We start from the raw sequence: 13654 nt of genomic DNA on the forward strand, positions 1-13654 counted from the left end.
CGCAGGTCCTAGACTCCTCCCCTGCGCAGACTAGACACCTCCCTTATTCCCACTACTTCCGGCCTCTACCAAAACGCCCTCAACACGCTTGCGCCATTTTGACAGGCTTCGCCCGCATTAGTAATCAGATTGCCTCTCTGGGACCGCCCCCCCCCCCCGCCCCGCCACCTCGCCGCCCCGCCCACGCTTTACCGGCCCGGACGCGAAATCTCGCGAGGTTAGGTGCGCGTCGGTATTTTGCGGGCTAGTAGCTTTCGCTGCAACTGTAATTGCCGCTGCGGGAGAAATTGGAGCTGCTGTCGCTGGCACGCCCGCTGCCTGCTCCCCTGGACTGAGAAGAGCCACAGCCTCTTCTCTAGCGCTCTCCGTACACCTAGCGCCCGAGTCGCCGGCAACAATCCCAGACCCACTGCAGCCACCTCAGGCAGTCGCTTTGCAGGTCATCCCTTTAGCCCCAGCAACTGAGGGTGGTCCCCTGTCCCCTAACCGACTTCTCACTCCACGTCATCTGTGCCCTCCTCAGCGTCGCCCGGGACCCACTTCTCCACACTCAAACTGACGAGGAGGAGACGCTCAGAATCACCCTTTCTCTAGGCGGAGCCGGCCCCCTCACCCGCGGGTGTGTCCTATAAATGGCGTCGGAAAGCGACACCGAGGAATTCTATGATGCCCCTGAAGATGTGCACCTGGGGGGCAGCTATTCTGTGGGGTAAGTAACAGAAGCCGGGGCCCAGAGCTCGGACATCCCAGTCTCTTCCTTCTTCAGCACCTCCCTATACTCCTTTCCCAAATCCCGCTGTGACCGTCACCGCTGTTCCTCTTAGTCTCACTTGGACACCTCAGTACCCAGACCTGGGACTTCTTAGGGTAGGATGAGTTGGAAGACGGAGAGGGAATCCTCCTCCACCCTTTTTCCCCCCTAGTGAACGGCTCGGGGACTCTTTCGGAACCCCTTTCTTGTCTTAGCCAGACATTGAGTGGATGGCATTTGTGCCTCAGAGGCAGCGATTTGTATTTGCGGGGTTCAAAGCTTACCTTACGGACATCTGGTTTGCCCCTCGGGGACCAAAAGGAGCGGTGGCAGGAGAAATTGAACTTCCCTGGCTCTTTCTTTTTTAAACCTTTAGCTTACCTATTCATTTCTGAAGTGGCTGTAACTCGACCGTATTTGCTATTCACCTTTTCTTTTGCATAAAAAAAGAAGCCCGGAGACCGCAGGTATTTATTTAAGGAGGTCCTGCTGCCAGCGCTTGTGTTCAACTTCAGCTGCGTTTTACTGAAATAGCACTTTACTGTGTGCCAAAGGAAATTGTAGACAAGATCCTTAGCATTAGGGAGAATGATGTGGTCTGAAAGGGCAGCCGGACATAAATGTACACAGCCTAGCACAGATCTACACACAAGTGCTGAGTAATATGGTCCTTGGAAGGAGAGCCCAGCTTGGTGCCCTTTCTCTCGTTTTGCAAGATGTTTTACTGGTGATTAATATGGCTAGCTCTGAGTAGGAAGTTCACTGTTAGGAAAGCTTCTCTGACCAGGATTTGGACTTAACTTATTTTATTCCCCTCCACGTTTCAGAGTTAAAATACAGTTTCAAATTATTTCACAAACTCTTCTCTTGACATGTCTGTAACTAGAAGCACTGAAATTCTCCAACTATAAGATCTTGAAAATTAATTGGTAAAAATGTGACTGTTCCTGTATGATTCTTAGAGCTGAACTCTTAGTTTTTAGAGTTATCCCGTGAAAGAAATACTCTGACAGATATAAAGTGACAAGTACCTTTTAGAAGGACTTTTGGAAATCTGCTATTTATTATATACACTATATTTCCCAAAGTTACAGCAACAAGATCAAAAAGAAATGTGTGCTGGTTACTAATGTGTGTGTTTGCAGGAAGCTGACTACTGTCACTATTGTTAGATTTGGGGATGAGAGTGATATATCTTAAGATAGCCCCCTTGAATTGTAGTATCTGATTCAGGCTCAGAACATAGTAGAGAAATGCATTTAGATTTTCAAATATAATGGATTCTCCTGAAATAAATGGATTCTGTGTGGTTTTTCCTTTAAAGTAAGAAACTGTCAGCCCTGGTTAAGTGAGAGAATAAAACACTTAGTAAGCATTTATGTGTTATTTTAATTTTTTTCTTTCCTTTTATTTTTTTTAAGTTGAGAAGGAGAAATTACCAGTTTTCACTAGTGTTAGCAATTCAGAGCCATATGGATATTGTTCTGTCTTGTTGAATAAAGTAAGTTTAATCTAGAAAGAACAGTTATTTCAGAACCTGTGTAAACTGTTTAGTTCAATACCTGACATAGAAAATGTATTCCAATGTGAATTCTCTCTCTCTCTCTCTCTCTCTCTCTCTCTCTCTCTCTCTCTCTCTCTCTCTCTCTCTCTCAGCATTGGATCTGTTAGTTTTATAGAGTGGTTACTGTGGGAGGAAGTATACAGAACTGAGAACTGTTTTACTTATTTGAATCCAATGAGTCATGAGAGAATTGATAGGCACTTGTTTCCCCTGGGATAATAGAGCTCCTTAAGAACTTTATAGTAGGTGAAAAAGTTTGCTTCTTTTTAAAGTCCCACCTGTCCAAATTTAACTCTAGCTTACCCCCAAACTGAGCATGGTGAATTCTATAAATAAAATGACAAGATTTGTTTGGATTATATGTTCTCCCTCCTAGTGTATTAGTGAAAGAATTGGAAGAAAATACATTTATCTGGAGAACTGGACCTGAGGACAGTTAGTAATATTAAGAAGGCAGAAAAGAGATGGCTTTGTTTATATTTTCCTCTATGCCTGTGGCATATTTGTAAGGTACTGTGAGCAGACTTAGCTTGGCAGCTAACAGCTTAAAAAACCCAGTAACAAATTGTGATTTTAGAAAACAGGTGGCATCACTAGCTGGCTGATCATAAGAAATGTCTTCTGTTCCTTGACATGAACCAAAGTGGCTCTATATTAGCTCTAAGAGGCCAATTGAGTGAATTTGGCCACTTGAAGTAATGCTTCTTCATGTTTGCGTGTATGGGAATACATTGAGCATTTCACTAAATTGTATTAAATTGAGCATGCACTTGAGACTCCTCATATTTTGCTAATTAGCAGAATCCAAACACACAGTCTGTTCCCTAATATTGATTTATTACTTATATTTCTTATTTACTCATTAATCTATATTTTGAAAACTAATTTAATAAGCAGTGCAGTTATTAGAGTTTGAGTGTAGTGCAGTTATGTTTCCACTGTGGCAGACCATCTCTTACCCAAGTAGGTAATCATCACTTGTGATGATTCCTTTTGACTGGTACTTTCTGCATTTCTACATATCTGATCTTAGGGAAGTTAAATATATCCTTATATGAGAAACAACTTGTAAGCAACAGAGCTAATTGAAACCAGTTCACCAAATACTAGTGCAGTATTTATTCTAATATATCACAAAGGGATCTTTCCCTAGTAGATCCCAGAATAAAATACTTTTGTACCAACCTTCTAAATTGAACTGATACATATATTTACAACCAGCAGCCCAAACCTTTCCATTCTCTTGGCTACAAATTCCAAATGTATCTTTCAATAATCTATTTTTGTTTTATTATATAGGACTTCTTTAATGTTATTTTTATACCTAGAAATTGCATTGCACTCTTTCCCAAAACATGAAAACTTAACTACATAGTGAGAAAGTGGATTGTCTATGATGCCATAGTGAATTAATTACAGAACTCTATAATAGATCAGTTTCGTAATATGGGATTCTTTCTGCTCAGCTGCTTAATACAGCAGAAAAGACAAAAAGAACTGTGGCATAACAGTAAAGAGTCCAACACTTGAGTTATCTCATTTCCTCAACTTTAAATTGAAATTACATTTTGAGAACCTTTTGACATATAAATATCTGTCATTGTATTGATATTTAGTAGTATATGCTTTTATTGATAAACTTTTGTTCTTAGAGAAATCTATAGGTATTTGTGTGTGTGTGTGCGCGCGCGCGTGCGCGTGCGTGTGTGTTGTTTTGTTTATATTGTACTAACAACTGAATCTAGGATCTGCTAGGTACTCTCTAATATTGAGCAGTGTTCACAGCCTATGTTTTGTTTTGTTTTTATTTTATGTGTATCTGCTAAGTTGCCCAGGCTGGCCTGAACTTTTTGTAGCTCAGGCAGGCCTTGAACATTGTGGCCTTCTTCAGCTTCCTGAGTTAGCTGGACTTACTAGCCTGCTCCACCAGGCCTGGCTTATATGTTTTTATAATCTTTTATTTTAGCAAACATTGATGGCTTTGATACATGCATGGTTCACAATTCACAGATTTGAAATTATTTACTGCTTAAATTATATATGAGTTAGATGCCTTTCCCAACTGTGAATTATACCTATATATTCTAAAGGGCTGCAAGTGAGAACATTTTTATAAAAATAAATGTAATATTTTCATTTTTTTAGTGACAATCGAAGTCTTAGACTTCCTAGGTCTCAGGGTGTTAGGCTAAGATAATGCATTTTTAGAATAGGAGTTAACTAGACATAAGTTGGCTCATATTGCCCACTTAGTTGAAAGTGAAACCTGGACTTAGAGAAGGAAGTAACAAATTACTTCATAGTTGAAACTAAAATTCAGGTCTTTTGATCCCTTATCTATGTGATACTGGCATTTGAATGGACAGAGAATTATAGCAAGTAGCTATGCTGCAGATATTTGGCATATAACTTGTTAAGACCACGAAGGTAGTCTACTTCTAGTTCACACAGTTTTCATGCCTTACCTCCCAAAAGACACTGACTATGTTACAGGATTCTAACTATGACTCATTCATTTCCTCTAAGTCAGAATGAAAACCAACGATTGAATAGCTTATCTATAATAGTCAACCTGTAATTTTGTTTCACTTCTAGGGGTCTTGTTAGTGTTGACAGCAAACCACCATGTTTTAGGCTGGAATAATGGTAAAACATGGAATGTATAATGGAAACAGATCAAAGTATCTGGAAGAATTAATTGTTAGGTTTAGCTGATCATAGTAGCTCACTTATAGCTCATATACACATAGAGAAATTTAAAAAAGCAAGCCCCCCCCCCAAACCAGAATTGTTAGATCTAAAAAGGTCCCTAAATTGAATAGCTTCTTTTATTGAAAACTACTTTTTCTCACTTTGATTAGGCATCAGAAGCATTTATCCCTGAAATGAAAATTTATATTTGTTTCTGGGTGGTGGTGGTTGTGGTGGTGGTGGTGGTGGTGGGTATGTGTTTTGGTTTTGCCATTGTCTTAATATATAGCTTCAAACCTATGACCTTCCTGTCTCAGCATCCTGGGCTGGGATTGCAGGCCCGTTCCACTACATACACCTCAGAACACATTTTTATTTGCAAAATATTAGTATGTTATAATTTAGGAAAAAAATACTTGTAAATGGATGTTTGTGGTAGGCATAGTGACATGCATCTAATTTAGGATCAGGAGTTGAAGTTCATCTTTAGTTGTATAGTGAGTGTCAGTTCGGCCTTGGCTACATGAGAACTCGTCAGAACTACCATAAAAATGGTTCCTGAGTTGGCATTCAATCAGAGATTATATTGATGTTTCTTGGCTCTGTAGATTGATAGAAATATATTTATCAGTGCAGTTTTAACATACTCATGTAACATATTGAAGTGGGGAAAAACCTTCTACATATTAATTAGTAAATTTAGCTTCTAAATGTAGTGACCTCCAACTGTCAATTGGTGACTCATGGAGTTAAGACAGTTGGTAGCAATATGGCAGTTTGGAGACGTAATTTGAATCTGTACAAATTAATGTAAGTTGAACACTTTATCTTATGATAACTTATTTCATAAAATTAGACATAAAACATGATTTTCTAAAAATGTTAAAAAGCAGATATGGTATATTCCTCTAAAATTAATACTTGAGGAAATGCCAACAGGAGAATCATGAGTTCAGGACCAATTTAGGCTGTATACCATGTTCCTGTTTCAAAAAGCCGAAGTTAAAACAAAGTAAAATATTATAAACAAATAGTTATAGGTTGAGTTCATGGGTAGTCTTTTTCTTTAATTTCCAATTCTTTATTTTTAGAAATTTGTTATTGTTTTGTTGTTGTTTCTTTCTCAGACAAGGTCTTTTTTTAATTCTATGAAGGTGAAAAGTGACACTTTATTTTTATATTTTTATTTATTTAACTTTTATTTATTTACTTTTCACCCTGCTCAATGTCCCCCTTCTTGGTTACCCTTTCCCACAATTTCCCCCTATTCTAATATGAGAAGGTGGAACCTCCTCTGGCTATTCCCTCACCCTGGCACATCAAGTCTTTGCAGGGCTAGGTGCATCCCCTCCCAATGAGGCCAGACAAAGCAGCCCAGCTAGAAGAACATATCCAATGGACTGGCAACAGATTTTGGGATATTTTGGGATAGACCCCCTCCCCAGTTGTTTGGGAGCCACATAAAAACCAAGCTGCCCATCTGCTACATATGTCAAGGGAGGCCTCGGTCTAGCTCATGTATGTTGTTTGGTTAGTGGTTCAGAGCCCCAAGAGACCAGGTTAGTTGATGCTGTTGGTCTTCCTGAGGAACTTCAATCCCCTTTGGGGGCCTACAATCCTTCCTCCTATTTTTCCATAAGAGTCCCTAAATCCATCCACTGTTTGACTGTGGGTGTCTGTATCTGTCTGAGTCAGCAGCTGGGTGGAGCTTCTCAGAGGACATGTTCCCATCTGCAAGCATAACAGAGTATCATTGATAGAGTTAGAGACTGATACTTGCCCATAGGATGGGTCTCAAATTGGCCATTCCCTCAGTCTCTGCTCCATCCCCTGTCCCTGTATTTCTTATAGATAGGATACACTTTGGGTTATAGGTTTGTGGGTGGGTTGGTGTCCCTTTTGCTCCACTGGGGTTCCTACCTGATTACAGGAAGTGGCCTCTTCAGGTTCCATATCCCTAATGCTATGTGTTACAGCTAAGGTCTTCTCCATTGGTTCATGGGTGCCTCCATTAGAATAGGTCTCTGTTAAGTCCTAGAAATGTCCCCCACCTCCCCACCCTAGTCAGTTGCAAATTTCTATTCATTTTGATGGCCATTTGCTTGCACCTGATCCTGAACCTCCTGTCTCCCCCCACCACCCCCTCTACCACCTAGTTCCCTCCTTCCATCTGCCTTTGTATGACAGTTTTATTCCCCTTTCTAAGTGAGATTCAAGCATCCTCTCTTGTGCCTTCCTTCTTGTTTAGTATCTTTGGGTGTGTGGAATGTAGCATGGATATCCTGTACTTTATGACTACTATCCACTTATAAGTGAGTGCATACCATTCATGTCTTTTTGGTACTGGGATACTCACTCCGGATGATATTCTCAATTCTACCCATTTGTCTGCAGATTTCATGTCTTTGTTTTTAATAGCTAAATAGTAGTCAATTGTGTTGATGTACCACATTTTATCTATTCTTCAGTTGAAGGACATCTAGGTTCTTACCAGTTTCTGGCTATTAAGAATAAAGTTGCTATGAACATAATTGAGAAAGTGCTGAGACAAGGTCTAAATAGGCATAACTAGCCTGGCACTCACCATGTGGACCAGGCTAACTTGAACTCATGGAAATACTCTTGCCTCTGTTTTCTGAGTACTGAGATTAGTACTCAGCCCCAAAGATACTCTTTTAAAAAGTGTGTGCGTATGTATGAAAATAGGAGTGTTCCTGTGGGTTCATGTGCTTATGGAGGCTAGTGGCTGATATCAGTCATCCTTTACCTCATATTTTGAGACAGGGTTGCTCACTGTAGTTCTGTTATTGAACAAGACTAGCTGTTCACAAAGCCCCAGTCAGTGATCTTGTAATAGGATTATAGGTACATACCTGTCTCAGCTTTTTTAGAGATTTATTTATTTATTTTACGTGTATAGATGTTTTCTTGCATATAAATATGTAATGCATCTGTGTCTGGTGCTTGTGGAGGGCAGAAAAAGGCAATAGATTTTCTATAACTGGAGTTTCCAACGGTTGCAAGCGGCCTTGTGGTTGCTGGAAGTGAACATGGGTCCTCTGCAAGTGCTCTTAACCACTGAACCACCTCTCCAGCTCCCATGTCTAACTTCCAAGGGTTCTTGGGATCAGAAGTCAGGTCTTCAGGCTTGCATGACAGGCACTTTATGGACTGAATCCTTTCTTCAGCCCTTCATTGGTAGTTTTATAGAACAGAAAATAGTTTCTGATTTGGGGTATGTAACTTTGCTACAACAACCAATATATTTTATTCAGTTCTATTCTCTTCTATTTACCAACCGAGAGGATTTTTTTTCCTTCATTACACTCCTGCTGCAAATTTGGTAGCTACTTTCTGGGAGTATAGTAGAGATAATATTAGAAAGGATCATAGTTTGAGATCATGGAAATTGTGCTGGAGATGGAAGAGGTTAATGTCACCCTGAGCACCTGATATGGGGACCAGAAAATGAGCTACCTTCTGTGGGCTGGTAGCTGAGACAGGATGTATAATTCCCTTGGCCATTTTTGTCATAGGGATACACATCTGTAAGAGATTAGTACCTAGTTCAGGCTTTGCTTAAATTAATAAAATTTGTAGTCATTTTATGATACCCTACTGATATTTTATTGGAATTGATAATCTATGTTTCTGTATTCTATTTATAGACATCTAAGTTATTTTCCATGATCTTCTTTTCATCAGTTATGTTCCCCTCTGGTTTTGGTAAATTTTTTCAGCTAAACAGCTAAATCCTTAATTGGTTGCTTTCTTGATCTTCAAAACGGAATTCTGTCTATTCCCTTATTTCAAATTGGTCCATTTTTATATTAGTTTGCTTTCATGATTTAAAATGGAAGGAAAAGGAACCAAGATATACTATGGACTTCAAGTCTGATAGCTACCTCAGTGCTTTTTCATCATAGTCAGTATAGCAATTTATCTCAGTTACTATAGCAACCACTCTATCAGTTATTTTCTAGCTGTTTTGCTTTCTCTCAGATACTGGGATTTGCCATATAATTAGGCTCTGGGAGTGTGTGCTTCAGGTCTCAGCATTTTATTACTAGTTGCAGATGTCTACCAATGTATAATTTGTCATTCCATCATTGCTCTCAATTTCGCTAAACCTTTTTTGTCTCCAAACATGTAAACATTTGAAACATACAGAATTAACAACACAAAGCCCTGTGTTCCTTAAACTGTTTTTCTCTTTCAGAGTTAGCCTTTGTCTCAAAGACTGAATGAATTGCATCGCCCTTCCTACCTACCACCCATGTTTATCCCTTTGTAAGGTCAATGAGAATGAACTTCAGATCCCAAAGGTGTTTAGAAAGTACATCTACAATTAGGATTCTGAATATAGCATCATCACTAAATAGCTGAAGTACCTTGAATGAAAGAAAGCACCTTGATTTACCAACAGGTATAAAATAAATAATCTGACATTTAAAACAGTTTTTTATAGGCTGTTTAAAGAATGCTTAGCTTGAAAATTAATTTATTCTAATTTGAGAAAATGTTACCTTTCTTTTGCTGCCTTTGAATAAACAAGAAAGGAAACAACAGAATAATTATATAGATCTTTACATTTTTCCTATTCACTTAATAAATTTTTGTCTTCTATAAATGTCACAGCTTTGTGACTAAAATAGGTTTAAAATACATGTTTATCTTGCTGAAATATAAGAAATATTTAGAATATTGAAGTCGTTTCTGTTAATACATGGTTCTGGTACTGCTAATGCTGCAAAGTGTAGCAATAACTTCTGATTGTGTTACAGCTGTTCTTTAGGAGTAAATGAGTTCTAGGTGGTTTACTCTTATCAATGATACTACTAATATGGATGTCAATATATATATGACATGTTCCATTTTGTTTTACAATATCAAAGGAAAGTTTTATTTTAAACAGTGGATATGTAAGAATATACATGTCTGTGGTATAATATGTTTTGATAATGCATATATTGTATGGTGTTTATCTCCATTTATTATTTCATTATGGTGAAAATATTAAAAATTCTTAAGAGTGTACAAACATACAATAACTTACCATAATAGCTACCAATCTATGCAGTAGTTCACATGAATTTCTTCTAACTAATGTGACACCCATTTATCAGGCTTGTCACATCCTTCCTTCTTTCTTCTCAAACTTCTGGTAACCATGACTCTACTTCATCTATAAGATTTACTTACTTGAATTCTATATGAATGAGCTAATGAAGTACTTATCTTTTTTGTCTGGCTTATTTCACTTAACAAAATAACATTCATTCCCATAAAAGTGATCATAAATGACACAATTCTTTGGCATAACTGAAGAATATTCTTATGCGTATATATACCATATTTATCCTTTCATCAGCTAGTAGACACTTAGCTTTCCACTCCTTGACTATGTGAATAGTGCTACTGTAAGTGTAGAGGTTCAGGCATATCTTTTTGGTTGATTTCTTTTCTTTTCTTTAGATATATAATCAATAATATGGTTGCTTGGTCATATTATAGTTTTGTTTTTAGCTTTTAAGGAAATTGCATGTCATTATTTTTTAGTGATAACTATAGTAATTAACATTCCTATCAAGGATTCTCTTTTCTTCACAACTTCACTAGCATTTGCTATCATTTATCTTTTTGTAATTAGCCATTCTTATTAGAGAGAGAGATCTCATTGTTATTCTGATTTGCAATTCCCCAATGATTAGTGCTATACAGTATAATATTTCTTTTACCTGTTGGTCATTTGTATATATTCTTTCTTCCATTTGCACAGAGTTTGATTATAATTATATTTTTATAGCCACTGAAATGACAAAGAAAAAGAAATCACAGAAAAATAATAAGTGATATTCTCCTGCTCTCCAAACTGGTTGTTTAAAATTAGCATACAAAGTAAGGGGCTTCATTCTGGTATTTTCACTTTTCCTGTTGTTCCTCCTTATCTCTCTCTCCCTTTCCCACTGCTCCCTTTTCTCAGTACAATGTTCCCCTTCTGCTTTCCTGTCACATACACTCTGTCATCCTTTTCCCCTTTAAGATGTTTTTCTGCTCTCAATGTTCCCCTTCTAGTTTCATGACATACATTCTTATACATATAGAACACTCACACATTTTCAATAAAGATTAACCTCGAGGATTCATGTGTCAGAGAAAGCTTTTGCCTCCTCCTCCTTCTTCTTCTTCCTCTTCCTCTTTCCCTTCCTCTTCCTCGTCTTCTTCGTTGCTCAAAAATAAATCAGTTTCATCTATTTCCTTTACAAATTCCATGATTTAATTTTTTATGGATTAAAAACATGACATTGTGCATATGTACCTATTCTTTCGAGAAATTTCTATTCAGGTCTCATGCTCATTTTTATTGGATTATTAAGAATTTTATTTTGATGTTAATTTGAGTTACCTACAGATTCTGACCATTAACCTTTTGTCACAAGTATGCTTTTAATTTTTCCTATTATATAAATTATCTCTCTATTATTTTCTTTGCTGTGTAGAATCTCTTAGTTTAATAAAATGCTATTTAAAAATGAATTGATCTACTGTTCTTTTATATTCCCACCTATAAAAATCATTGCTTGTGCCTTTGTACCCTAGAGTGCTTTTTCTATTCTGTGTTCTAGTAGTGTCAGTTTCCAGTTTTATATTTAGATCTTTAATCTATTTTTAGTTGATTTTTGTAATTGGTAAGAGATATGGGTCTAATTTAATTCTTCTACATTTGAGTATGTGATTTCTCCAACTATATTTATTGTCCTTACTCCAATTTGTGTTCTTAGTACTTTTGTGTCAATGATAGTTGGGAATAAATATGTGAGTTTTGTTTTAGGGTCCCGTTCTGTTCTGTTTCATAGTCTGTTTATACAATGGTTATGCTGTTATAATAGCTCTGTAGTTTTGAAATTCGACAGTATGATGCTTCCTGATCTTTTCTTTATGCTCAAGACTCTTTTGACTGTTTCAGGGTTGTCTGTTTATGTAGATGCATAATGCAGAGTTACATAGCTTATTTTTACATAGCTTATTTTTAAAAGAAAGGGACTTACCTTTTAAAAGCCTAGAGTAAAGCATCATATTTGTGAAATGTTCTTTTTCTTTTCTCATATCACTCAGGCTAGCCTTGAACTCATTATGTAGCTCAAAGATAACCCTGAACACTTGACCTTCCTACCTCTACTTCCTAACTACTAGGTAGGCATGTATCACCTTTGAGGTTTTCTGATAAGAGAATTAACATTTTCTCATTCCTTAAGTTGTTCTAGTACAAAACTTTTTGAACCGTTTATATTCTAGTGAACTACAGATGAAATCTTCCAGTTAACTAATAAGTGTGCTGTATTCAAATACACTTTGTCCAAAGCAGGCAATTTATATCATTAAGTAGGTTTATGAGAAAGATTTGGGAGTATTGCTTCTGTCAGTGCTCTTGATTTGTTAAGAGTAGTTCTGGATGAAACTTAATTTCATAGTTTCTTTTAAGTTGGCCCTTGAAAGTCTTTAATAAAATTAGGAGACTGAGGAAATCACCTTTTTGCATATCAACAGTACCATGAGCATTTTAAAAAGTCTCTATTTTAAAGACACACTTACCTACCCATGTCAAACTAAAGTGACAGGTAGTATTCATACCTCCTTGCCAACTTATTTTAGCATTCAATTTATTTTTTAACATAGAGAGATGTACACAGTTGATATGTAGAAGGTTTAGGTGAGAATAGAATTGGTGTGTAAGAATTATTCTGTAATGTTCCACTTCTTTTACTTTTGAATTTCCTAGCTCAGTCAAATGTCCACTCATTCAACTTCCTCCTTCCCTCCCTCCCTTCCTCCTTCCCTTCTTCCCTCCTTCACTCTTTCTGTCTGTATGTCTGTCTGTCTGTCTGTCTGTCTGTCTGTCTGTCTCTCTCTCTCTCTCTCTCTCTCTCTCTCTCTCTCTCTCTCTCACACACACACACACACACACACACACCATGCTTTCTCTCTGACACCACACCATATTCTATTCTTCCCTTGTTCTCTGTCTCTCTTTCTCTGCCCCCCCCACTTCCCACACACACTAGTTTTTATAGCAGGTGCCAGGTAAGGGAGGGGGCTGAGATGAGGACAGCGTTTTGTGTTTATGGAACCTTTGTAACCTTATGATATCCTATACTCAGTAAATACTAAATGATGATAGTGGAGTCTTAGATGTTGTTGTCAGCTATCCTGTACAAATTAATTTTTATTAACAATTTTTTGAGTATTATATCCCCTAGAAACAAAGACTATATTATTTAAAAGGTAGTGAGCAGGGTCTGGAATTCCAGCTTTTTCAATAGCAAAATCTTTGCCTTGGATTTGGCTCCTGGCCAATAATTAATTAGATTAATGCTTAAGTAGAAAATTTATATGTTATCTTGTATTTTTATAACAGTATACATATGTGAATGGTAGGATTACCTTTGTTTCTAGGGGATATCATACTCAAAGTATGAGCCACTGACTTGTTTCCAGAGCCTCATCAAAGTGTATCTGCACATAATTTTTTCTTTAATTGTTTCATAGATTGTCAGTTGTTTAGTCAGGCATAATACTATATTGTGACCTTTTTTTTTTTTATCTTGTAACTCTAAGTCAGTTTTTGGCCACAAGCCCCTAAGAAGAAA

The 13654-nt window shown here is 37.4% G+C and overlaps 1 protein-coding gene across 2 annotated transcripts in view; it reads left to right on the top strand.

Annotated features, from left to right (window-relative positions):
- The first annotated feature begins 261 nt into the window (after positions 1-261).
- WDR44 (WD repeat domain 44) overlaps positions 262-13654 on the top strand; it is a 101670-nt gene continuing 88277 nt past the window's right edge. Inside the window, exons 1-2 of one of the 2 annotated variants that reach the window (XM_080909540.1) lie at positions 262-439; positions 524-709. In XM_080909540.1, the coding sequence (XP_080765666.1) occupies positions 633-709 (77 nt within the window). In that variant the 5' untranslated portion in view covers positions 262-439; positions 524-632. Of the gene's footprint in view, positions 710-13654 lie in introns of both variants that reach the window. The other variant, XM_080909539.1, reaches the window with a different exon arrangement.

This window comes from Micromys minutus (assembly GCF_963924665.1).
Source record: "Micromys minutus genome assembly, chromosome: X".
Lineage (NCBI taxonomy): Eukaryota > Metazoa > Chordata > Mammalia > Rodentia > Muridae > Micromys > Micromys minutus.